At 39.4% G+C, this 27232-nt stretch overlaps 1 protein-coding gene and 1 long non-coding RNA gene across 5 annotated transcripts; one reads left to right on the forward strand and one right to left on the reverse strand.

The window, feature by feature from the left end:
* Positions 1-476: 476 nt before the first annotated feature.
* LOC130137459 (uncharacterized) lies at positions 477-19172 on the forward strand. Of its 3 annotated transcripts, XR_008815893.1 has the most exons (3): positions 477-975; positions 16436-16867; positions 18537-19172. It is a non-coding gene; the product is annotated as an uncharacterized LOC130137459 (long non-coding RNA). The 3 variants fall into 3 exon arrangements; XR_008815892.1 differs by lacking the exon at positions 18537-19172 and having other exon boundaries at positions 16436-17067; XR_008815891.1 differs by lacking the exons at positions 16436-16867; positions 18537-19172 and adding an exon at positions 10543-10949.
* Positions 6696-26261, reverse strand: LOC115686908 (sodium/hydrogen exchanger 7-like). Of its 2 annotated transcripts, XM_030612329.2 has the most exons (23): positions 25975-26256; positions 24774-24824; positions 24548-24639; positions 23479-23556; positions 23215-23372; positions 22986-23087; positions 22797-22914; positions 21026-21078; positions 20883-20948; positions 20023-20067; positions 19435-19487; positions 17755-17939; positions 15185-15232; positions 14993-15100; positions 14201-14432; positions 12196-12495; positions 9609-9706; positions 9339-9470; positions 9044-9262; positions 8740-8946; positions 8230-8494; positions 7349-7650; positions 6696-7098 (listed from the first exon to the last, which is right to left on the reverse strand). In XM_030612329.2, exons 1-23 carry the CDS (start codon positions 26213-26215, stop codon positions 6787-6789), a joined length of 3465 nt encoding a protein of 1154 aa, XP_030468189.1. In that variant the 5' UTR covers positions 26216-26256; the 3' UTR covers positions 6696-6786. The 2 variants fall into 2 exon arrangements, with proteins under 2 accessions (XP_030468189.1, XP_056164751.1); XM_056308776.1 differs by lacking the exons at positions 6696-7098; positions 7349-7650 and adding an exon at positions 7788-8146 and having other exon boundaries at positions 25975-26261.
* Positions 26262-27232: the final 971 nt, after the last annotated feature.

A 27232-nucleotide genomic window follows, 5' to 3' on the forward strand; every position in this document is an offset into this window, starting at 1 on the left:
ATATTGGCTGGCCCAATTTTACAATTTAACAAAATAATTGAAAAACTCCAAAAATCAATTGAAAATTAGGGATTTTAAGCCCAAATTGGGGATCTTGGTCAATTCGAAATTATTGAACCAAGGCATCACCATTCCTAGGGTTAATCAGTCATGGGTAATCTAATTTTGGTATCAAGTTTTCCCAATCAGATCATCTGGATACTGAATTGAACAAAATCCCTATTGTCCGAATTTAAAATTTGGGGATTTTGGGTTTAATTGTAATAAAAATTGGTACAAATCTCATATTTGAATGAAAAATGTGCTGAGAAATCCAATTTTGAGGTTAAATTTGAAAATTTGTGTCAAAATCGGGCTTAATGTGCAATTTTAGACCAACCGGGGTATTCCGGGTCGGATGGATCGACCCGACCCGACCCGGGTCGGTCATCTTCTTTACCCAGTTCAACCCCACACATGAAAAAATCTGGAAAATATCTTCCCGACCCGCTACTTCGCCGACTTACCCAGACCATTTGGGCACGTGAAAAATAGTTTTACCAGCAGGGGAATCTCCAATTAGCATTGGAGATTCGATGTAATAAACTCGGAGGTCGGTGGGAACAAATTTTTTGCCGGAAATCGAGCTAGAATAAGGAAGAAAAACATTATCCCGCGCAAAGAACATGCTCGATGGAAATTCTGAGAGAGAGAAAGAGAGATTTCTAGAGAGAAAGGGAGTCGAGGCTCCCAAGACCGAGCGATCGACGCTTTTCCGACTGGAAAAGCGCTGGCGAATCAGCCTAGACAATGGGCCTCCTCACATGAGACGATCGGTGCAAGCTTGGTCGCCAGCGCCTGAAAATCGAGCTCGGCCGACGTGTTCAGGAGCTCCCCGACGAATCTGAGGCCATCAGCTTGGATCTCAAGCGTTGAGGAAAATCTCTACTGTGGTTGATTGTCTCGGAAACATCATTTTCACCTTCAACGAAGCAGGTAAAATCAACTCACGATCATAGTTTTACAAGATTCTAGATTCTGTGTTTAAGCTTGGCCATGCTTGTTCGTGCTATTTTCTTCATGATTTTGAGTCTCTTGATGTTTAAAACTTGATTATGACCATAAGTCTCATTGTTTGATTGCAAAACTTGGACTGAAAATGCATTTGACCGAGTCGGCCATCCTTAAACCACTTCGCCGGAGCTCCTGAATCTCGCCGGAGTGCTTCCCGTAGTCCATAGTCACTCAAGTTAGTCGTTCTTGACTATGTTTGATGATTTAATGATCATTTTGATCGACATAAACGGTTAGGGTGTTAGATTAGTGATCTCAAAATTAGAAAAAACAGGATTAGAATAGTTGCAGATTAACATTTTTAGGCTCAATTTTCACCGGCCGGCAGTGGTCCGGCGGCCAGCTGACTAGGCTAGGTTGTTAGAGCTTGATAATTAGTTGGTGTAGAGCTCAAGATTGGCATCGGAAATTCACCGGAAGGTCGTTGGAGATCGGTTCAAACCGGCGGTCTCGAAAACCTTAAAACTTGGTTCACGCCCACCATATGCTCAGTGAAATGTTGAAGAGAAGAGAAGGAAGAAACGGCGGCGTTTGGCATCGTGTCCACCGGAGCGTCGGCCTACGCCGGTGCCGGCAAGTCGGACCGGTCGGAACGGGTTTAGTCCGGTTCGCTTTCTTGGCGAGAAAATTTAAAAATATATATATAAAAATATATAAAAAGATTAAAAAATCATAAAATAAATCATAAAATCTAAAAATCTAAAAAAATTCATAAAATCTAAAAAAAATTGGAAAATCAAATAAAAATTTTTAGAAAATCATAAAAAAAATTAGAAATTCGGAAAATTAGAAATTTCATAGAAAATTAATAAAAATCAGAAAATTTCCGAAATTTCATAAAAAATTCTCAAAATATCCACAAAAACGAGAAAAATCCAGAAAAATCCATAAAAATTATCAGAAAATAAAAAAAATCAGTTTCCGGGAAACAAAATTCTCAGAAAATTTTTCCCAAGAAAAAAAAATTAAAAATCTCAAAAATTCACGGAATGACCCAGAAACCTTGTGGTAAAGAATCGGAACCGGAACTGGACCCAGAACCGGAACCGGAACCGCAAGCCTAAAACAAATCAAAACCCTAACTTTCTTTTTCTTCCCAAATTTCCCCTTGGCTCCTCCATTGCGCTCTCTCTCACTCCCCACACCCACGACTCGACGAGACCCTTTTGCCTCTCCTCACTCCGTTCGGCGTCCGCCTCGGCTCTTCCTCTGCCTTCATCAACCGCGGTCCGGCTCATCCGCGGCGGAGGTGGGCTTTGTTTCAAGGCTTCAAGCGACATCCTCTGTCTTCGTCTTCGTTCGGGCTCACACGTCGCCGCACGCGCACCGTCTTGAAGATATTGGATAAAGAGATATTTGACTTTTGCAGCTCAGAGAGAAGATATTGGATAAAGAGTTGCGGAATCGGGTGTATGTGTTCCCTTTGTAGATGCTCTTTGTATGTCTTGCATTACTAATAAAGGAACATGTTCTATCTATGTCATAAATTATCTATTTATCACTTTAGTCCCTTCCCCCTTTTGTGTTCTTTTTAAGTGTGACACTTTGGGGATTTCATTTCCTAATCTGGTTTATTTGTTGCTTCTTACCCTGTCACACGAAGTCTTCTCCTCTCACTTCAATCGAATCAGAGTTATTACAATCTCGTTATTCATCCTTATAAATTGGTCCATTTTGTGAATGTGTCTGCTCACTTGTAGATCTAAAAAACCCCGAGGTAGAGCTCCCCCCATCTCTCTCTCTCTCTCTCTCATGTTTATTTGACATCTTTTATTGCAGATTTCTGTTCTTGTTGAGCTGCTACACCTTTCGGTTGTTCCGAGTGGGTTGAAGATTAAGATTGAATTGGGTGAATTAGGTTCGTTAGCATTGCCCTTTTCTTCCTTCAACTTCCTATCTTATTTTTAGTGCATAGTTGCGATTTTCATTATGTACGCCGGTCTCTTTGATGTTGCGGATGGTAATTTGTTCTCGCATTGTTTGCTTGACCTGTGTTGTTTGCTTGACTTATTAAGCTAACATGTCAATGGAGGTGGAGTGATGTGAGGAGATGACTCCGATCACAGAATTGGAATTGTCGAGCAATGAAAATGAAGGAGAGCCATCCCATACCATGAGTGCGACAAACAAGGTACTTGGTCTTCCTCTTCCTCCTTGTGATAATAAGTATACATCCGATTGTTAGAATCATTACGAGAGAATCAAAGATAAGGATGGAAAAACATATAAGGTGAAGTGCTTTCATTGTAAGTCTGTGTTAAAGTACCGTGTTGCTAACGGTACTTCCACAATGAGAAAGCACTTGACAACATGCAAGAAATTTCCTCGCAATGTAGATAAGAGGCAGAAATTCTTTGCACCATGTAATGTAGGTGTGGCTGGTAAGACAGAAACAGTGAGAGATTCGAGTACTAGTAGTGTCTTATCGACATGGTCGTTTAATCAAGAACGTTCTAGGGAAATGCTTGCTCGGTTCATCATAATTGATGAACAGCCTTTTTCCTTGGTTGAGCGTGATGGATTTCGTGAGTTTGTCACTGAGTCGCAACCTCTCTTCAAACATTTATCATGCTTTACAGTGGCTAGAGATTGCATGAAGCTGTATTTCTGTGAAATAACTTGTTTGAAGACTTACTTTAGTAAGATTAATTCTAGGATCGCACTCATGACTGATACATGGACTTCCATTCAAAATTTGAATTATTTGTGTCTCACTGCACATTTTATTGATGAAAATTGAAAGTTGCATAAAAGAATCATCAATTTCTGGCTTTAATGGCCAGAAGTGTTCTTTTATAACAATTTGCATTAATGAATTGTTTATTTATCGCCATGCATGTCTTCATGGATCTGCATGCCACTATTTAATCTTTTAGTGATGCTTTTGAGGTTCATCTGCTTTGAGTGTATAAAAGTGACATGTCGAAAACCATAGACTTGCTGGGTCCAATCTATTATTGTAAATGCACATTATTTTCTCACTAGTGCCTTCTGCGCAATTTCTGTATTTGAGTATGGCCCGATGCTTTGAGTATTATCACATGACCTCTGCTTTTTACTTTTCTCTGTGCAAGATGGTATACATACGTCTAGATAGCATTCATTCCATTCATTGTGAGTTACCTGTTCTTTTCCCCTTAAATTTATTGCGCATGTCTATATTCATGGTAGCCATTTATGTAAAAGCGAATATATGGCCGTGATTAATGAACTAAAAATGGAAAATATGAAGCAGGTGCTGGAAAGCTCTTTCTAAATTGTGTTTTCTGCAAGTATGGGTGAAAATTTTAAATAAAAATTTGATGGAGAATCTGACTAAGTTTGTCACTTAAAAGGTCTTATAGTTAGGATTAACTCTCATGTGAGGATGGAATGATAGGCCACATTGAGAATGTGAAGTGTTTTTGATGTTTTAAGATTCATGGATTTAGTTGGTACTTAAGAAAGTGGTTTTAATGTTCAACCAAAAAAACAAAAAAAGAAAGTGGTTTTAATGGATTATGCCCATAACAACAGCTTCTGTAAATGCCGTTCAATTTGGATGAAAGTGATAGGTTTTCCCTGAAGAGTAGCTAGTGTGTTGGACTAATATTGAAAGAAGTCCATGGTTTTATTGGTAACTTTGCTTTAGCCTTTAAGGATGCTTTTTTAACACTTTGTTGATAAGGGATGTGCCGTGAGCCATGTAGGTAGCTGGATTTGCTTCGCCCTTATCATGTTATTATTATTAACATTCCGCTTCCTATTTGACCCAATTATCGACGCTCAGTTTCCGTGTTTCTCCTTTTTCTACCTTGCTTTTGTTGCCAGTGGTTCTCTTGGAGGTTTGATTGCCGCTACACAACTAATTCCTTTCAGTATTGCAGGTGGTGGAGGAGCTTGGAGGAGCAACTTGTTTTGATGACCATAAACAAAAAATTTTCTACTTTGGAGGAGCTTGGAGGGGAGCATGTTTTGTACTTTTTGTTGAGAAAAATGTAGCATCTTGCCATGGAATTAAAGTCATGTGTTGCATCCCAACAATTACTATTTGTACATTCTATCCCCTTTCTATTAAGCGAAATATTGCTTTCCAATAACTAGTCATTGTTGCGTCTATTTTCATTTTGTTTAACTAAAAATGAAATTAAAAAAAGAACCTAGAACCGACCCTGGAACCTGTGACATGGTAGGTTCCAGGTTCCGCGTTTCGAAGGGTAGGTTCTAGGTTCCAAAAAATAAGGAACCTGTACCCGAGGGTAGGTTCTAAGTTCCAGGTGGAACTTGTGAGGAACCTGTAACCACCCACCCCTAGTGGCCACCCATCAAAAGTGAAATTTGAATTTTTTAAAGTATCCAAGTGACATAATTGAGAACTCCTCAGTTTAGGGGTAAAACAGGGATCTCAACCACTAAAAAACCCTAAAACAGCATAATTCATTGAACAAATAAGTCATTAGGGCTTCGTTAGGCATTGAATGTTTTGAATTGCCTTCCTTTTAGAGATAACTTATGATTGCTTTGATTGATTGACATTGATTGTCCAATTATTGATTGATTGATAGCCCACGATTAGAATGGTTAGAATTAGTGAGTAGATCTTGGAAAGTCGTGTGACACGTTAGATGCATTGTATCGTTTTAGATACCGAAAAGGCCTTAGTGATCTCAATTTGAGATTATTAACGTAACCAAGTCCCCTTACTTAGAATCTCTGGTTCGCAGAATCGTGGTATTTCTTACATACCCCGATTAGATTTCTAGTCAACCTACCAATAATGACTAATGGCGACTCCAAATTAAAACTAGACTAAATAGAAAGATAAAAAAAACCACAACCCGCTGTCACGTGAAGTATGGTCTGGGAGAGGCCTCTGTTTGTCTAGTGATGGAATGTTTGTAAGACGTTTGGGCAAAATATCCGTATCGGACTTTAGTAGCCATTCGGAAAGTTTCCCATTCGTAAAAAATGGAAGTACCTCCTTAGCATATGAGAGCACGGCACGACAGTTAGGAGTTAGGATGTTCAATGTGGAGTACTCTTCGGATGGTAAACCTGCCGGGATCATCTTGATCGGAATGTTACCCAAGATCACAAGGGTGATGTCCGAATGCCAAAGCCTTTAAGTTATTCACAACACATTGTCCATCTAATTTTTTCTCTTGTCGATCCTCAATTTTTCGTCTCCAAATCGAGTGCAACTCTACCGTGTTTATAGCTCTCTCTGTTGCTCTTCTCACTAAGCAAACTGCTCGATCAAATGAAAGATGAACAAGGGAAAACAAAGAAACAATAGTACTAACAAAAGGACAGCTATAACCACCCGCCTGGGTGACGCTGCTGGAAAGGGCACTCTTCCTCTCGCAAAAGGTTGAGTATTCGAATCCCGGGCGCCGCAGGGTGACTTAACCGGTACACGTGTGTGATGGCTAGCACGTGTCGCCCCCAAGGTTTACCTCCCGGCTGTCGGCCGTGCGGGGATTCCCTGGATTACCAAAAAAAAAAAAAAAACAAAAGGACAACTATAGAGTGAACAATGCTTCGACTTTGCCACTTATATCTCCTCGAATGTCTTATTTCTTCATTCCCTTAATTTTCTTTTTTTTTTTTTGTTATCATTTATTGTGATCTTTCTTACAATGCAAGCATCTGTAAGAGGAGTGTTGGCGCGACAAAATTTACATGCACTAGACAATGGAAGCAATTGTTTACAAACGTTGATTACGATGTCGAAAAGGAACTTCCTTTCCTCTTTCAAGAAGCTTGGCGGAATGAAAGTCGACTGGGCGAATCGATTCTCACGATGACTTCTTCGGCTCCGTATTCGTCATCGCTGGAGTCATCCGCATGAGTTTCCAACGTGTCTGTGCTCTGCATCTGAGGTTGAGGAGCTGGTCTAGTGAACTTCCTCACCTCGAGGCTCTTCCCTGCAGTAGCGGCCCCTTCAGATTTGACTGAGATAAGCGGTCGATTGTGGTTCAAAGGAATCCTTGGGTACGACTGGCTATGTGAAGTCTTTGGCTGGCTTGGTCTGACGAAGCTTCGATTTCGGACACGAACATCCACCTTGTGAATTCAGACAAGGTATAGTTAGTGCTGACTGCTGAGTGCAGACACGCAGCTGAGACTCAAGTTAAAGAATTCACGATTAACCCAGCATTAGAACTCAATGCAGAGGAAAAAAGGAAATCTAGCCCCTTCCACACAGGCTTCGATATACCATCATCCTAAAAAGCTTTCACTATCAAGAACTTTCCCAGTCAATAGTCTCCAGAACTATGCAACTATAAGCTAGGTGGAAAGAAATCGACCATACCATACTGCCATAGACGCTCAGCTGCATTGCTCTGGCAGACATACTGTTTGCTTGGTGATTATTTTCTTCATGGCTCTGCCCATGTTGCCTAGCCTTGTAGAAATGTTTTGGCCAGCTCATAAGACCGCCATGTTCTCGACTGTGGGTTCTGAGGGGGTGATCTACCGAATGAGGAACCAATGTAGATGATCTTGGAAGAGCACTGTCGGCTTCAAATGCAGCAACATCAAAAATAATAACCCTAGCTCTAGTCTCCACGAGATACGAAGATCCTTGATGGGAGAAACTGACCGTCCTAATTCCTGTTTCCCATTAGCATAAATAAAAGCTTTAGTAGCTAAACACATCAGATTAGTACTTCTCTCCATGATACACTATTTATGTCTTTGGTTTGCAATGGCCTCACCAAATTGGCAGTCAATGACATTGTAACACACCATTTACGGAAGCGAAATTAATATACTATTGCCAAAAATCCATGGAAACAAATTCATGAGTTGGCTTCTCCATCAAAACGGCTCGGTAAGCTCGGGGAAGCATATCGCTGTTCCTAACTGATATGTGGTTGTAGAAACTAACTGAACCTTTTAATTACAGATTACCTTCTTTACTGTGTCCAGCTAAAATAGAGTATCACTTTCTTGTGAAAAGAAAGAAGTTGGCTAGGCTACCACTACCCTCATAGCTAAGGTACGCTATATCTAAGAGTTGCAGTACATGAATCTGCAAACAGCAGTAGAAAGTTCGCATCACTGAAGTATTGAAGAAGAAATTGCAAGAGTCAAGGGCTTCAGAGTTCTGCTCAAAAGATACCGGAATCAATCAAAATTGAGTACAATGATCTGGTGACACACTACCCAACAGATAATAGATTAGGTTACCTGATGTATCTGGACTTCGAAAACTTGAATTCCCATGCGAAGGCCATAGCGCCGCTGGCGATGTAATCAGTTCTTCCTCAACACCTTGTGTTTTTATAAATCCTTCTAACAAAAATCCAATGGAATGTTGAGGTAGTTCTATAGTTTCTCCTCTAATGTATATTGTCATTTCTGACCTTTCGGCAACAAGAGCTCTCAGTTCTTGCATTGCCATTTTCTCAAATACTTGAGGAAGCAAGAGCTTTGCAAGAATGATAGCACTTTCCTGCAAGTAAATATACTAAGCTATATATCCTTGATCATTCGATGAAAAATTAAATACCATTCCTGGATTATTACTAAATAGTAAAATAAGCAAACCATCATCCAGAAAAAAGCGATATCTTATTCACAATGAAAAGATGTCTGTTACTCGATGACAGAGATCTTGATGCAGACATTAAGTCCCTAGAACAGATATCAGACATACGCTTCTGCAAGCTCGCTAAGGGAAATACATAGTAGTCATACCTGCCAGAGGAAATCTTCTACTGAAGGATCTGACCGAAGCACCGAAAGTATCTTTTCAGACTCCAGAAAGAAACAAAGAACAACAGAATCTGTAATCATGTCACAGATACATGGTTTCCCACTCAACACTTCATACAGGCCCAGCGTACTACCATATGTAAAAGTTGGATGCAATGAGTGCTTGTTTCTTATACTCTTACTACTCCACTGCCAAAGATCCGCAAAAAAGCTATTAGAACAAAAGAAATAGATCTTCAACTGAATAAGTCGGAAAATCCATCTTGCCCATGCTCTATAAACTTACCTTGACTACCCCATTAGATATAAGCCAAATACCATTTGGCTTGGAGCCCTCTCTGTATAGCGTCACACCACGTAGTTTTATTGTCTCCTTGGTTGAGCCTTTGAGTGGTTCACTGACTGCAGAAGGAAGGGCACCCAGCAAGGGATGCACGCTAACTAAATCACCTGTTTTGGGCATCTTAACTAAAGGAGGATTTCTCAGAAGTTTCTTCAAGTCGGTCTGTGTTAAAAGTACGTACTCTTGTGAGCTACGGAGTATCAGATGTCACAATTAATGGAAGGCTACTCAAATGTACCTGCACTGCATCATGGAGATGAAGCATCTCTTTCTCTTCCAATAACCCAACCTTCTCAAGATTTTGGACATAATCAATCAAATGATTCAGCACGGAATAAGTAACCTGTCTCGTTTTAACCACACGGAGAACCTGGTACAGTTTCCAATATGAAAATCAATCAGATACATAGACTATCACATCAGCAGTCAATGCATGCACATCCAATAAGTTTGACTAGTAACGGAAAGCTAAAAGACAGAGAAGAGCAAGAGATTCACACTTACTAACCTGAGGAAATGTTACACGGACATCTTCCAGAAAATTTTTGGCTTCTTCTCCTTCTGCCTCGCTTTCACTGATGACAGTAGAAGCCACATCACTATCACCTAATGGACAGAGACCGAAGAAATTAGAACTCTTTCCGAAGAAAAACCCCATAAACAGATCTATTATATATATCTAGGAAGCAGTACCAAACAGAAAGAGTAACACGTTCACTGCCAGGGTTTTAGTATATGTAGAGTAAAGAGAGCATCCGGTATGCTGCATTACGGTCATAAATGCTTTCTGCTGTGTTTTACCTCAACAGTTAGAATCCACTTTTTCTAAATAAATTTCCTTATATGATCAAATTGAAGTATAAGGACAAGTTGAAGAACAAATTCCATGATAAATTATAGAAACAAACCCTGTTTCTACTAGTCACGTTGGCTTTATTGATGCATTTACACCATTGTGCTTTGTTTAATACTATAACTTTTCTGCAAAATCCAATTACTAATGGCCGTTCCAAAGTGTTTGTTCAAGCATTTTTGAGTCTCCACGTACTTCTTTAGCTCGAGTGCCCTTCATGAAGTTTTATATCCTCAATCAGACTCTAAAGGGTCATTGTCACTTGACGGGCTGAGGGGTTACCAAAATACCCCATTTCTCTATCAATCCATAACCAATATACCACGTTTCTCTATCAATACCTACAGATAGAACTTTCTATTTTAATGTTACATCAGAGATTTGGAACACCAAAATGGGTATTGCCCATGTTCCGATATAAAACCATGTTACTTTCAACCGATATGTTCTTTATGATAATTCGTGTTCAAAAATAAATTTCAAAATCTTTATGTGGGCATGCATCTTAACGTCTTATTCATGATTTAAGTGTGTACATTAATTATATTATCTTCAACATAACTTTACTATCTGTTCTTATTCCAACTAGACGACCAAACGAAGCTTGGCACCATCATAACACATTCGTGACAAGGGATGTAGCGAACCATGCACTACGTAGCCTTCCAGACTACCTCAGGCAAGACATCTCATTTAGATTGCGCAAACCAACTTTCTTTGGTGCTTTTCTTTTGTGCACATATTCATTTGGAGCTCTATTTATTCTTTGAAATGCCTATATATCCATCAATTTCCATCATATTTGATACACTCATTTGTGCTCATGTTGGTGCTTACTGCTCTAAAATCTGACATTAAAATACATTTGCCTTCTTTGCACTCCAAGCGCAATTGTCTTTAAGTTTAGGTAGCATCTGGCATGACATACCGTATGAACTTCTCCATTTCATCAGTTCCACTAGTATAATGGAAATGGCATCTCTACCTTTCTCTCCATCTTCTTTATAATCCAGTTGGTATTTCCTAGCCTCGCATTCTCATTATAATCTATTAATGCATCCCACTCCATATACTGTCTTGAACCTACTAAGAGAGCTCTTGAATCCCCAGTTTTTCATACATTATTCAAGTTTACATTCAATCATGCTCATTTTCATCTACTAACACAAATCAGTAGCAAAAAGCACACATCAGCAGAGAAAAGGACCTAGACTGATTGTCCCTTTAGAGAACACAGAAGAAAGAACTTACAGCAAAAGGCTGCATAAGGCCCTTCTCAAAGTTCTTAGTTTTCGCTTTACCATTGCATGGAACATATTTTCTTCTCATAAAAGTTTGAATGTCAAGCATCTAATTGTTTATTTTTTTTATATCCATCTTACTTGAAGTTCTCCCCCCTCACCCAACACACCCCCCCCCCCCCCAACACACCCAATTAAAATAAAATAAAAAACCTTTCTCTCCCCATGTCCTCAATCCTGATATTAATCTGCATGTGCATGTGAAACAGATTGGTATTTGACAATGATGCAGGCACTGCCCTTTCTGTCATACCAATTCTGGATCTTATACCCAGTACAGTAGTCACTACTATATACAATTTTTCATATTTAGTTGAGGTTCCAATCCCCATTCAGTCTTGATAGAATCAAAGGAATACAGATATTTGCCATTTTAATGATTACAATCATTCATAGACTGTCATAGTTTATTATCATGCACAGAGTGCGACTAGTTTATCATTTTTCATTTGGTGGTTGTAGTAGTCAAGTGGTATCTTAGGCCAACTTCCATGCACTACATATAGTAAATACTTGTTTCTGATCATGACTCACTAAAGTAAGTTTTCATTGATATGGTAATCTTGGGTGAACTTATCAAATTTTGAAGACGCACTAGGATGACAACGTTTATCAAAGAATAAAAAAATTATTGCTCTCACAAATTCTCCGAGACTTTAAAGGCTTCTTTAAGAAAAAACAAAAAAGCCATCCATTTCAATATTTCATTAACTAATCAGTTTCACTTCAAAGCCTAAGGACAAATTAAAATTATTAAACTTGTAATTTAGCTAGTCAGCTGTTGAACCAGTGGATAAGAAAATGGGCTGGGCAGTCGTATACGGCCTAAATAAAAGATTACTTGCTATGATGCAGAGACTTTCTACAATATGCAGGAAATGGATGAGAGAAAGAGAAGCATTTCTCAGCTAAAAGTTGAGCATTTCCCATATAGATTATACCTATAAAGTCATGTAGTTGTCGACGCGCAATTCTATGGGCACGAAGAAAGGCCGCACAAATATAACATGCAGACTCCAACCTTTCCACAGTGAAGTATGTAACCAATTTCGGTGGACAGATGCTTTGAAGAAATCTGTAGTAATTTGGGAAATGAACATGGGACTTTAAGCCTTTCCAATCACACAGAGGCTCGTGAGAGACCATATCAATTGCTTCATCCACTGACTGCATCATTATGTTTGCAGTAGTTTGTGTGATCCTTCCTTCATCTAACATACCCCAGTAAGCAGCTTGGACACCTGAAATTAAGAATTGTTTAGCAATACTGGAAACATCAACATCTATGCTCCCAAAAACATCTGTGAAGTGTATTGCATTAGAACAATCTAGGAAATGTGGTAGTGAAAGAAGAGTATTTACTAATTGCTTTTTGTATAGGATGATGTAATCCAAAAACTAGTGCCAAAAAAAAATGGCCGAGCTTAAACAAGCAATATATACTAACCAAAAGAACAAAAGAATTTTCAACTAAGAGTTGAAGCATTCATTAAGGTAGGAGGTCTATGGTTTGAGAAAGTAAATCAAAAGAAAAGTACTCATCAGTGACTATGCTTAGGATGTCAATGGACAACAATCTTTATTATACAAAAGCGCTATTACAAAGATGATATGCCAATTCATTACAAGTTCTCACAAAATTACTTTAACAATCCTATTTTAAAAAAAAGAATACTGTCATAAAATTCGAACAATACAAAGCTTGTAGACAGTTGGATCAGTTAAACCTGCTGGGTCAATATGAGGTAATGTCACCAGGTAAATATTAGTATACATAAACTCATGCAGCCATTAACACGAATCTTGCCCAGCAAAATGGCAAGGACAAAGTCCTTCAATCCTCAAGGTAACATGTTCAGCATTCCTCCCGCATCTTTTATGTTTTATGGATGTGAAGCTTGTTAACTTAGCAATATTAAATACTGACATGTAAAAAGAAATATTGTATTTGGTGCAGTGGTTGAGGCATGTCCAAAGCTTCAAGAAATTGGGCTTCAAATTCATACCAAACAAATCCAAATTTACATTTTTGAAATGGTCAAGATGTGCTCATACTAAATTGACCAATTCATCAGTTTGACCAGCTTCGATCGGAATGCAATTATTAATTTAAGACGAAAACTGGACCACCAACCATTTTCAGGTTCAACCTATTGAACCGGCCAAGCCTGTCCAGTTCTGTTAATACTATATAAACTAAGCATAATGCATACTCCGCCCAGCAATAAAAGTTTACTGATCACTATCTAAGGCATATTAAACAGGGTGTCTATAACAGCTTCACTGGATAAGTATGTCGACCTTTGCAGCATCAAACCCATCTGTCGAAGAGGTGAAAGCTGAAGAAGTCATCAGCAGATATTTTCACAGTAAAGGGTGAACAAACAAAGTGGATCATCTTCTTTTGCTTTGCTCTTGCATTAAAATTATGGGTCAGAACTTTGTCACTGTTAGAAGTTGCGGGCAGCAGGTTCTGTGGGAAAGAACTTTGGCATAAGATGTAAGAGTTACTGAAGGAAGAGAAAGTTTCATATCCAATCCCCTCAACCATTTTTCAGCTGTTGTTGAGTTGAAAAAAGAGGAGAGCCTGTGACGATATAGTACCCAGTTGACTCTAATTTCGGAGATTTGGTGTAGCGAACATTCTGTTTGGCTCCCCTCAATCTCACCAAAGGAAATTTTATTAATGCAGCATGCACCTAGTTCAACCATTAGGATTTTCTATCAGTTTATTTAACGCCAACCAGACAAGCCTCTTCTTTGGTCACCATCCTATCCATGTTTTAATGAAAAAATGGTGTAAAACACAACAAGCTTAACAAGCAACAGTGATTGCTGATACGCATGGTGATTTTGCCTCTCTGAAGTCTAAAATTAATAATGGCATGCAATGGTGAGACTCAGGTGGCTGCAGGAAAAAGCAAATATGTTAAATGAAAAATATACCATTCAAGAGACGAATTCGTATGTCTTTCAAATTCAGAGGGTCAAGATCCGCATCACTTTCAGACGCAGTATGAGGGTGCACTTGTTCCCCTTCCAAGTTACTTAGGCTCGTAATATATCTTTTCACAGTAGGCCAGTCAGCAGGTCCTAGTTCTTCATCGTCTCCAAGATCACCAAAAGCCTCCAAGGCTTTGTTCAGCATTTCATACTTTGTGTACTCCAATATGCGTCTCTGTCATAGATACCAGAGTAAAATAAGTACACCATAACGGAACAACAGACTTTTAAGCTTTGTGGGAATGGAAAGGTCAAATTTACTTATAGAAATGAAAGTTAATAGGAATTCCATGGTCAGCTAAAGCTAAGGTCTACTGCCATCTTTTATGTATGCCGGAGACCTTTTCTTCCACCTTAAAGACAGTATCTTTGTTCGTCAAAGTACACTGAAAGGCTGTCCTTTTTGCTTTAGATGTCACCACTAGGCATTGACTCAAGTAGACTATCAGTTCTAAGAACATCATCTTCCTATTTTTCACCAAAAACCGGGGGAAATCAAAATATATTAGTTGAAAATACATTGAATGAGAAAACCATCAAGAAAAGAACAAGTAGGAGGAATCTCCACCGACCGTCGATACATTATAGTATCATATGCTCGATAAAGTAATCTCAAATTTCAAGCATTAACCATAGTCATTATTGTTTGAAATGATAAAAAAGAGGATAAGATACCATGTTCCTTTTGTTTTTGGCCTCAAGATAATAAACTGTTCAGACTAAATTAAAATTCACCTTAGCCGATGATAGCTTGTCCATGCCAAGAAGATGCAAAACAAACTGTGTTGTTGATCCATTTACAATAAGAGTTAAGAAGACAATTCCACCAGTGAAAAAGACAAACTGCAAGAAGTAAAAAATCACAGTTCATATCCATGTTTTTCAGAATTTATTATTTAATCGCATCATATATCTGATGTAACATACCAGAGTCCCTGTTTTAGTACTGAGAGATGCTGAGCTGCCACTAGAGCCCTATTAAATAATCAGAAAAGAAGAAAAGTTATGAACAGGAGAACGGCATTATAACTTATAAAATAGTCAATGTTGAAGTATTATCCCACATCGATTGACAATGGGTCCTAAATGTTCTTTATATTCATGCGGTCTCCCTCTTCCTAAGAGCTTAAGCTTTTGGATTGGACTTTCTAACATGGTATCAGAGCCAATGCTATCCCTTTCGCGAATGTGCATGGTAAAAATTCCATGTGAATGTGCGATGTCAAAATTTCACATGCTGCTCATAATCCGGCTTGCATATATCGCAAAATTTCACGTGTTGTTCGTAATCCGACTTGCATGTGAGTGGTGGGGTTGTTGAAGTATTATCCCACATCGATTGACAACAGGTCCTAAATGCTCTTTATATTCATGTGGTCTCCCTCCATCTAATAGCTTAAGCTTTTGGGTTGGACTTTCTAACAGTCAAAAATGCAAGGGTCAAGAACAAAATATAAGGAAAAATTGCATGTGGGATAATGGGGCTCTTCCTTGAATTTTACTTGAGACACTACAATTCCAGATGTTAAAGAAGAGACTTGATTGTGATCTAGGCATTGCATACTTATATCCACCATATAACAGCCTACTGTCACATATTTATCTTTTAAAAGATACAAGGCAAGCAATTCAAGCAATCAAGGACCTAATTCAACTTTACACTAAGTTGATTGCATTTTGTGGACCTCAATAAAATTTATCAAGTGGCAACTGCAGGTGCGGTGTTGAGTAATCTTTAGGCCGTTATCCAATTAATTATTTGGAAAACAATCTATGACTCCATATTTATTATTTTCTTGGCAAACTCAAGGTGGCACTTGACCATTTTCTTTTATTGGTAAGATTTATGGAGCAGCATAGGTCTGGTGCTCCTTCCAGGGATTGATCCCTGGTGGTGTCCCTGATACTCAGTTTCACCTTGAGTACAACTTTTATCCTTACCCAAGTGAACCTAGTGCATTCATCCTCATAAAGCTGCCACCCACACACACATAAACTACATTTGTCCCCCTTAATTGGATAACTACCCTGTTACTCCGCCTCCATCAATTATTTGACATCAATAGTAATGTGCATCAGCCAGCATACTACTGTCTCTGAATCAACTTTTTTTTGCCACTATCAACCGTGCTACCTCCTTTACCATCATTGCCTCTCTCATTAGTGCCAGTACTGCAGGTGTCAGTGTGGCCAGAGCAGGTGCTAATAAGGTAATGCAGGAAAAAATGTGCTGTCACCAGGGTAGGAATGGATAGAGGTGCTGTCGGCAAAGCTGAAGATCTTGGAGTTGGGATGGCTGGTATTTGGTGCTTCTGCCTGTGCTGGTGTTCACAGCAGCTGATACACCAGTGAGGCTGAGGCTAATGCAGCAACTGTAGTGCTGATCCTAATTATGATGATGGCAGTTCTGGTGGTTAAGACCCTGGCCTCATTATCCTTTCTGTGGTGGTGGCAGAGTGACAAAGAGAGGGTAGTGATGGGAAATCGATTGCAACAGTAATGCTTGCAATGCTGACCAAAACTTCTCTGGTTGATGATAGTCAGCGCAAGGATTTTAGTTCTTTCAACAGGAGTATGTAGTCATTCATTGAGCAGGATGCTCTGGTCCCTGTACGTTACTCATCTAACTGGTTAGTTAAGTTTAGTTCAGACAGGAGTATGTAGTCATTCATTCAGCAGGATGCTCTGGTCCCTGTACGTTACTCATCTAACTGGTTAGTTAAGTTTAGTTTAGACCCGGTTAAGTAGAAAAGGCCTTCTTACATGACAAAATTAGTGTTAATATTTGGTTAATGAATGATTTAGCTGGACTCTCATCCCCCAAGTCGTGACAGAGGTATTGTGTGATATCGGAAAGAGATGGACGAAGAGAAGTAAAACCAAAAATGATGACTATTTAATCTGAATCATCATGCTACAGCTGTCTGGCAAACTAATTCCACTGATGCTGAAAAGCAACTCAAGAGTTCTTTACAAAGTCAATGAGTCACTCTATGTGATGTTACTTGATTAGTACCTTTTTTACGCGTCCCTATACAATGTAGTGGAGCATGTTCATATCCCCAGTACATCACTTAGTAAACAAAGTTGAGTAAAATGTTTTGGAATACATTGCATCCTACTTCCACATAGGACTGTAGTTAGTTGAGTGTGACATAAGACCAAGATGCCCTAGGTGGTCAGGTTTCCTTTCTAATAGGAAGGGACACATAGAAGTCCTATGAGGTATTGTGCAACATGGGCTACAAATAGAAGTGCTTATACAAGAATGCAATGCTTACAGGTCCAAATAGTGTTTAAGATTTTTATCTGATATTCTTCTTGCGGGTAGTTTATCGAAACTGACATGAGAGCATAATTAGACCAGAAAATCAGATGGAATGTTTTAATTGTCACAGAAGAAGAACCTATGTTGAGAAAAACATGACTACAAACATTCATGTTTTAAGTTCTATGCCATCTATGTATTCGTTAAAGATTGAGCAATGAAGTCTTGCCTTAACTGAAAGGGAGAGAGACAAGGCAACAGCCCCACGCAATCCAGACCAAGTGAGAATAGTGGCTTCTTTCCAGTCCAAACCATAGCCAAAGTAACGCAGAAATGGAAATAAGACTGTGACAACTACAAGACGTGATGCTTGTACAAAAACATAAAGAAGAATGAGGTATGCCCATGAAGTTCCTGAAAGAAAGGAAAGGAAAAAGAATCCAATCAGATCCCTTGACATGGAAAAGGTTCAACCAGAAAAAAAGAGACATTTAATAAAATAATGAGAATATTCTATACATAGGAAAGGAGGCAAAAAGAAGGTCTAATAAAATGGCATCAACAAGATTATTCTTTATATCAAATCAACATCTCTTCCTGAAAGTATTATATTCTGAATTTTACTTAAATCCTAAATTCAAACTGGCTAAGTGATGTGGGCCCAAATAATTTTCCGTATTGGAATTTGATTTAGTTTTCTTCCCTTTTAGATTTATCAGATATCAGGTGATATTAATCGCTTTGTCCTATTAGATTATAATTTCCTACTTAGAACCTATGACTACTCGAGGGTTTTCAGCATACAAGTTCGTTCCCTTCTCTTTTAAGACAGCTTGCCTGTTTGATGTATCAGTAAATTTGAGAAAGGTCTCTATTTCTCATGCCTCCAAGCATGTCTTCAAGTATTAGTGTGATCTCGAATTGTGTTGGAGCATAAAATCGTAGGCAGTACAAGTTCTTTTAACAAGTTTTATAAATGAAGCAGCTGAACCATATATTCTTATAAATCAGTACAGAGAGGAATTTTCTTGTATTGCGTGGAGGAGTGGGTGGCTGAATGCCTGATATTCCTCAGGGCTATCATGACATTACTTGGCAGGTTAAAGGACTTTGTTGATCTAACTGTCAAGCAGAGGTGTGGAGAGTAACGTTCTTCTCAGGACTCATTACTGAATTTTCATCATCTTGAAGGGGATATCATCCATGCTCAGAAACCTTGTGGAAAGGATTCAAGCAACAGGTTCAAGACTGCATGCAGAAGGTGAGCATATGCAACAAGCTGGAGGATTGGTGGTTTCCAGAAGTAGTTTATCATTAGCATGAGGATAGGATCATATTGAGTGATCAGTAAATGGCTCAAGAAGCTTAAAGGCAAGAAAATGAAAAGGAGGGAAGCAAAATAAGTTTTCATTGAAAATGGAGTCATTGAGAATATATGTGGATAGGTTTCATCCAATCTAGGGGACAATGGATGTTTAAAAAATCAGTTCCAGCTAATCTATAGATCAGGTAAGATCTTAACTAGATAATTTAGCCACCTCATAACTTGCCATTAGGGCTAGTGAAAGAAACAGGAGTTGGATCTGAAAACAAAGTCAGTATAAGTCTTTTTAGTGGTACAATGCAGTTACATGCTAGTGAAGAGCTTCTGTGGAGCTACAACTTTTCTTTATCAGCTTCCACGTTATTGTGGGGGTTAACACGATCCATTCGCCTAAATGATAACTCCTTGTCAAGAGAAAATGAAAATGAATAACTACAAAAGTGAAGAGTGGAAGAACTCAAAAAAGTAAGAGACTAAAAGAAAGTAAAGTCGACTCCTACCATTTTATTTTCTACTGATTCAAGAAGACAGAGGATAAACTTCAAGTATAATACTAAATATAACAGGAATAGATGCAACAGTTACCATGTTCAAAAATCTCTCCACCACTGAGAACACCTTCAGCAATTACAACTCCACTGCAGAGCAAAATACAAATAAATAGTTACCAATATTGTCAGCATAATTCAAATGGAAAGCAGGTCATTTGTGCTAAAACTTTAGTGTCTTTAAGATGGCACTTTTTGCATTTTACTTTTTAGCTTATGGCTTTATCGTAGTTTTTGGAGTTCATTTTTTTAAAACTGTAGTAAAGGCCATACCGGATGGTTGACAGGTACACAGTTAACCAGCTAAATAGACTAGTTTGATATTAAGCATGTTCATCCCAGGGCTATGTGGGATGCTTTCTTCATATATTCCTTTAATTAATGCTTGTCTTACAATATACAAGGAAAACTAGCTCGTAGCATTTTTGAAGAGTTCACGACTAGTTACACCTTCAGTTGCAGATCAAAGTGGAAACATCTTATATGTTCTTCTACCATCATTCTTGCTCAGCTTAAGGATGACCTTTTGCGGGGTATGCACAAGGGACGTGCAATAAGAACGTTAATTTCATTTTGTAGTGTCAATATGCAAGAATAGACACTGGCAAGTAAAACAAGGACTCACCTTAAGATAAAAATCAATGTATTGGCAATGTAAGCAACCATCTCCCTGGATGGTAAAGGTAGCACTAATGTCAAAGAAAGCTCAACAAATAAATCACAATACACAATCTGACCATATTTCTCCCGAAAAGACTAGACCTCAGATTAATAAGGTGTTTACTAGTCATATCACTTTTTAAATGCAGCATGACTGAATCTATATAACCTAAATGCGATACCGGTGCATTTTTCCTTTGATAGAATATACACTACGAACAGCTGATAGGCAGGATGCCCTGCTTTTAGGGAAGATAATCTGTGTTCCAAATTTCGCATGGTTGAGTCTAATAGCACAAACTCTAAAAGTAAGTACAGCAGTACTCTCTGTTTTGGAAGCAAATTACTGTACTCTTGAGGCATTCAGCATGATCAGCAAGAGATTAGCCAAACAAAATCGATTATGGCAACAATCAAACTTGCTATCACCAGTTAAGGGAAACTGTAGATACCTTCTAAATACTCCATTACTTGCAATCTTCCAACCTTTTCAATTTTTGCAACTATCTCCTGTTCTTTACGTTCATTGAAAATAGAGGGTAGAAAATTTCAGTAGAAATCTATGGTCTTTGGTTAATTTTGTGCAGGATTGAATACTGAAGATTGAAGTCAATCTAGTCCCACTGCCAATTCCATCCAGTCAAGCTCTCAAATATGCAGTTTCCACAAGAAAGAATCCATGCGTGACTATGCAAGAGTGCACTTGGTATTACATCTGATGCACTCTAACCCAGCGCAATATCTTCTAAAAGAGTAGATACAGTTTCAACTACCACAAGAAAATTCAATTAAGATGAAGCGGCTCAAACAAAACAAAAGGCTCACCAAAAGTGATGTAAACTTTCTTGACCGTCACCCTTAAAGGCTGTTTTAGCAACTGCAGCATAGAACCTGCCAAAGTCGATCATCTGAAGAGATGTTTCACTAAAGTCATAAGAAAGAAACTTTGCCATGGCAATTCGACTTACATTCCTAGAGTCATCACTGTCAAAACACCAGAAACATCGATGCCCTCTTGAGCCTGATAAAAACAACAGATTTTTGTCAGTCTTCTTTGCATAGCATGAAGATCTTGGAAATTTGCTTGACTACTAATTTTCCTATTCATTCATATGGCTTATCAGGACAATGGAGATAATTTGAACTATGGAAAATTAAAAGCTTGATGCACATGAACAAACAAGGAAAACTTCCTTACTGAAAAGATGAAAAAGAAACCCCACCAGAAATTTCTAGCTTTCAGAAAATGTCAACCCCTCAGACCTGATCAGTCTTAAGCTATTACCCACAACAAGGAGCCTTCTTGCAATTGCAAGAGATATTTTTAAAATTTACTCCTACAAAGAGAGTTCTCAAGCTGAGCACCAGGCATTGGTGATTGACGTCACACCTGTGGGGCCATTCAAATAAGACCAATAATGAAAGGAGGAAGGACAGACAGAACTAGTTAACAATGGTCACAGATCCATGAATCATATGAAGGGATGACAACACGGGCTGTACAGCTAATGTAAATGATTCAGCAATCACATGGTACACGAGAAATGCTATCCTCATTGCATCTGGCGTGCAACATAACTCTCTCCCAAGTAGATGCTAGGACTCTCATTTAAACTACAATCATCTACCTGCCCACTGCCATACATCGAAATTACCTGACAAATACGCCTATAGTAAAGCAATTCTATGGAAAATAACCGAAATACATCCTCACATGGCTTTTTAAGTAGACTACAAATCCTAATATCCAGAATTTTGACTTGAAGAATGGTAATTAATTGAAGATGCGTACCAAGAAATACTCATACTGGCAAGACCTGAAGATCCAATTCTTACCAGATGACAATATATTTAGAAGTTTTATAAGACCAGGTGAAATAATTGCCTGAAGTATAGAATATATCTAAAGGGAGATGAGAGGACAACAAACAAACAAACAAACAAAGAATATAGGTCCCAACCTCATGCTAAAGTAACTTATCATCGTTGCAACAGCTTAAGATAAAAATGGATCAATTGACTGGCCAATCCTTGGCATATAGAATTATTTAATCTCCTAACGTTATGAGAACTGATCAAATGGCAGGGCAGGCCTGGCTGGGGCCCAAGGTCAGGCCTAACTTTGATCGCAGTCCAACCATTTCAACAGGTACATCTAAATAATTCTGGCCAGGATTTTCAACATAAAGCACTCTCCCAAGCCCATCCATTTGCATTTCGAGCCCTGCCGAGCACGGCCAACCACAAAGCCTATGATCAGATTTACCAGTCTCAGGCCATTGCTATGCTGATTCTTTGATACAAGACAAGCAACACATACTTATAGCTGAGTATGCAACAATTTGCAGATATCAAGTGTTTATGAAATGCAACAACAAAGCTCTCCATTCAAAAACATTAATCCCTGCTCCCTCCATTTGTGAAGGCTTGTTGACCCAGCTGAATGTAAGGATTATCTCGGTACCTATGCACACATACTCAGAGACACACACCCCAAAAAACAACCTTAAATGTATAGCAAGAGACCCAGGAAGACTGGGTTTAATGGACATAAAGCAGCAAGGAAAGAGGACACTAGTGTCTCAAGCAGTCCAGAAATAGATTAGCCACACATTAGTCGAAGTCCTGATAAAGAGAACCATACAATAGAACCAGCATATATATAGAAAGCCACCACAACTGTTTCGGCAATAGATAGTTGATAAAGTTTGAGAAAATTGTTAAGGGTGTGGTACATACCGTGAAGTAAGCGATGTAGCTCACAGCCAGCGTCAAAGTAATTTCTATCACTGTATCGTTGAAAATAAACCCGAGCCATAACACAGAAATTATTCCAAAGGCAAGACCTATGCATACACTAAATGGGAGAAAGAGTCAGATAACCAAGAAAATTAGAGTTTCAGTAGCCAATGCTAATGAGATACCTACGCGCCAAGTGAGACTTCAGTTAGAAACTTTAGTATGGATGCCCAGTTAAAACTCTTGCCAAGAACCATCTTAAAAAATAGCTGATAAACCACGATCGCTGTCCTGAACATGGATAATGAAAAGTTCAGAACAAAGTGAATTAGCAAAGATGTCATATATCAAAAGAATAAAAAGCTTAGTTCATCTAAAAACATGATTGCTATTCACTAGCACATATCGAAATATATACCCATCATTCATCAAGGACTCTCCCTCAATTATGGTACTTAGTTTTTTGCTAGCACCAAGCTCTTTCAACAGAGCAACTACAGCAACTGGATCAGTAGCACTCAGAAGTCCCCCAAGCAGCAGACAAGTTTTCCAATTCCAGTCGTATGGGAAAGTGAGCTGCATGATCACAGAAAGAGCTAACTAAGTTCTTGAAACAGAAAAGGTGATCACATCCGTTGCAAGTTCTATTTCAGATTTTCAAGAATAGCTTCAAGCAGAATACCTTCAGGGCAGACCCAAGACAGAAAGTTGATATGAGAACACCAGGACCCGCTAGCAAAATCATTTGCATTATACACCTCTGCCCATTTAAAACAAAACTAAAAGAAATGAGAACTGCCTTATTGGATGTCCAAGAAAGTGCAAGAAGGATATGTAAATCACATAAAACCTAGTTCCAACAGAAAGAGTCAGTATCATGCACAAACAAGGAAATTGTTTGAGAAGTGGTTCTTCCACACTGAGGCAATACTATGGGTCAAGGAGCCAACGTTTTAACTCATATTACCTAAATCTTAGATACATTTTTACCAAAAATTAAAAACAGATCAACAGACTATAAAGCTCGGTCTCCTATGAGGCCTATGCGGTTCAAGATTGCCATTCGATCCAAAACGGTGATAGTACTGCAAACTCCATCCCCAGTGGACCACTACTTTCACCAACTCCATCACCACAAACCTTCACTACCACCAATTGGACTCTTATACCATCACCATATCCATCAATGCATCATCGTTGCGACTAGCAGCACCGATTCCACCAACTGAACTGTTATACCACCCCCTCCATCACTCTACTACCCCACAAGTCCACATGCACCCTTCCAATCTCTCCACTACCTTCACCTCTCCATGGTGACACTCTGATACAAATTGAAAGGTGAATATTCAACTAAGATGATATCAAATTCAAGAACTCTTGGGTGAGCCCAATTATCAGCAACCATATAAGTTTATTTACAGCGGTCCTAAGTAGAAAGGACACAGGTTGCCTCATACTTTTCCAGAACTATAAGCCCTGAGAAGTTGTTGTACAGTCACCGCTGTCATAATATGAGGCTAGCCTATGGGTATCAGCCTGATATTTGAATGTGTAAAATGCCCACCTAATTATAACAACTAGATGGAAATCCTCATGCTTTTCACAAGAGTAGGGTAAAGAACAGCGCCATTAGTTTCAAAACAAAGTCCAAAACCACAATGTCATGGGAAAGGAACAAAACCACAATGTTTTTTACAATGCCAAGGTGAACTCAAATAGAACAAGAAGATGCAAAATACGAAGTAAACCTTTATTTGATGTATTTCCATTGAAAATGAACTTTCGAAAAGAAGGGCCGGCAGAAAAACAGCCAAGAGAAGGTCAGGATCAATACCTGCCCCTGCAAGTTCACATATTGACAAAATGTTACTGCTATATCTCAAACAATTTCATACAAATAAACACCAGTTTCTCGGAAGCCTATCTGTAAATGCTTGGGATTTCAATTTGATCCAAAAAATTAATAGCACTCACAAAGACGAATGCCATCCCCTATCTTCCCCAAGTGATGATGCGTACCATACTCTGCATAACAGTAGAAGATGAACATATAACAGTAGCTATATCAGCACTTCCAGCAGTATTAGAAGGATTCGATTAACTAGACAAAGTGTCCATGAAATTCTAGAGAAGATTTTCAGAGCAAAATATTTTGCTCAAAAAAGTTAAGAATAATTATCCATCCTGCATATAAATACGAAATTGGCTGTCCGAGGACTACAAATCAAGCACCGGGCAAACTAATAGTAAAAGCTATCTGAATATAGCAATCAAATCGCGAGGCACCTGCAAGAAGCCCGAGAACACTCTTTCTTACTATTTAAGAAATATTATAATTCCACGCAGAGATTTTCCTTTTAATGCGTAGAGCCTCCCAGGCGTGTGTCATTTTATAGCTAGAAAACAACCGGAGAGAAACACACTCGGCATCGGCGAGCTAATCAGAGTCGACATACAAGCCATGTGCCGGCGCGAGACTAATCCCCTCCCATGTTCATGTGCACTAAGTATGCCAACTTGTTCCTTTCATTATACCATTGATCACTTTCTTCTCGCATCGAAATTTAGTCAAACCAGAGAGAGGAGCGGACAAACATCTAAAAGCTTCATCCATAACATCCATGACAGCGATCACATGTACTGATGTACATAAGTTATTCCAATAGAACCTATTTTTTATCATCGACATTTAGCTTTTCTGGATTCATGTTTCACGAATACACGGTTCAACGAAGTGAAAAAATTCAGCTGACATTAGCAGAAGAGCGTTTACCAGAAAACAAAAGTTTTTACATTGAATAAGAAAACGAATCCCAAACTATAGTCTGCAGCTTCTAATTCTCCAATTTAGCGCTGCAGATGCCAAATCTCCATAAATAAAATAAAAAAACACTTAACAACTGACAAAAACAGTCAATCCAGAGCGGTTTAAATTCACAAAAGCTCGGGAAGGGCGACAACGCTAGGCTCAGCGTTGACTTTTTCTTTTTCTTTTTTCCGCCCTCCAAGCTGCCTAGCGTCGCGACGATCCACTAAACCAGTCCAAAAAAAAGCAGAACCCCCGGAACCAAAGAAGAAAACGAAGCGAAACTCCGATCACCCGGCGGGCGCCCCCTCGAATCGCAAAGCGGGAGGAAAAAGAGAAGAAGAAGGGCAGGGGGGGCGGGAATCGAACCGATGGATCCGAGAGCAATGCCGAGGACGAGGAGAGCGACGGTGTAAGGCACGCGCGTGCCGCGGAGGAGGTGGCGGCAGGCGATCCCGAGCACGAGGCAGACCCCGACGAAGAGGACGGCGTCCGTCGGGTTGGAGGAGGAGGAGGAGGAGCTCTCCGCCGCCTCGGCGTCGGCCAGTATCCGGAAGGGGAGCAGCAGCAGCTCCCCGTCCTCCTCCTCCTCCGGGAGAGCAGCCGCCATCCGCAGGAAGACCCCGAAAGAGAGAGAGAGAGAGAGAGAGAGAGAGAGAGAGAGAGATCCGATCGGTATCTTCTATCTTCCAGCCGGCGATGGCGAATGAGGCGAGGAGGAGGAGCTGCTCCTGCCCTTTGCTCTGGCTCACAGCTCGTGGGGGTAGGGAGAGCGAGGGAGGGGGAGAATCTCGTGGGAGAAAATATGCGCGGGGGGGAGGGGGGGGGGGGTGGTGACGCAAAACAAAAGGGAAGGAAGCGAAAGGGGAGAGAGAGAGAGAGAGAGAGAGAGAGAGACAGCGACGGGTGCTGGTTTTGGACTTTGGGGGAGGGGGAGGAGGAGAGAGAGAGGGAGCGGTGAAAATCTTCCGATGCCGATCTGAATTCTTTTCAAATTTCATCTTTTTGTACCCCCGGCAGGCAGATCCATCGATGGCCATGGCTGGCAGCCGCCTTGCGCTGGCACTTCTCGTAACCATCACTTCCGTTCATTTCGTTATTCTTAACCATTTTTGGTGTGGTCAAATAAATAATAGATATATATATATGTTCGCGCGTTTTAATTTATGCCGTAAACTAAAGCTTCTTGGAAACCCAAATGTTTGCTTACTAAGATCAGTACGCATGTGATAAATTTATCTCGAACTAATTTTTTTACGGCTGAAAACCCCAAACTCCGGTACGCCCATGACAATTTTACTCTCCGTTAGTTTCCTTCAAAATTTACCATCAAATTGCTGAGTTTGATGGCACGTGGTGGATGACGGGTTCACTAGTTTAGGTTTTTCATCCTCCGTTTGTCACGGGTATACCAGTTTATGATTTTTCATGGTATTGATCCAATTTAACGGAAGGTAAATTTGTCACAAATATATCAGTTTAGGATTTTTGGTAGTCAATAAATTTGTCACGGGTGTACCGGTTTGAAACTTTGGTGATCAAAAAATTAGTTTGAGGTAAATTTATCACAGGTGTACCAGTTTGGGGTTTTTCGCGGTATTAACCCTTAAATATTTACCCATCGGCT

The sequence above is a fragment of the Syzygium oleosum genome, unplaced genomic scaffold (genome assembly GCF_021117445.2).
Source record: "Syzygium oleosum isolate NSW1041296 unplaced genomic scaffold, Sole_v2.1 Sole_v2.02, whole genome shotgun sequence".
NCBI lineage: Eukaryota > Viridiplantae > Streptophyta > Magnoliopsida > Myrtales > Myrtaceae > Syzygium > Syzygium oleosum.

Excerpts from the sequence above, each read along its gene's own strand:
- LOC115686908 (XM_030612329.2), bottom strand. The coding sequence starts at position 26,215 with ATGGCGGCTGCTCTCCCGGAGGAGGAGGAGGACGGGGAGCTGCTGCTG. Across the intron at positions 24,825-25,974 it reads CATTGCTCTCGGATCCATCG|AGTATGGTACGCATCATCAC; the intron begins GTTCGATTCCCG and ends ACTGTTATGCAG. Across the intron at positions 23,557-24,547 it reads TGGAAATACATCAAATAAAG|AGGTGTATAATGCAAATGAT; the intron begins GTTTACTTCGTA and ends TTAAATGGGCAG.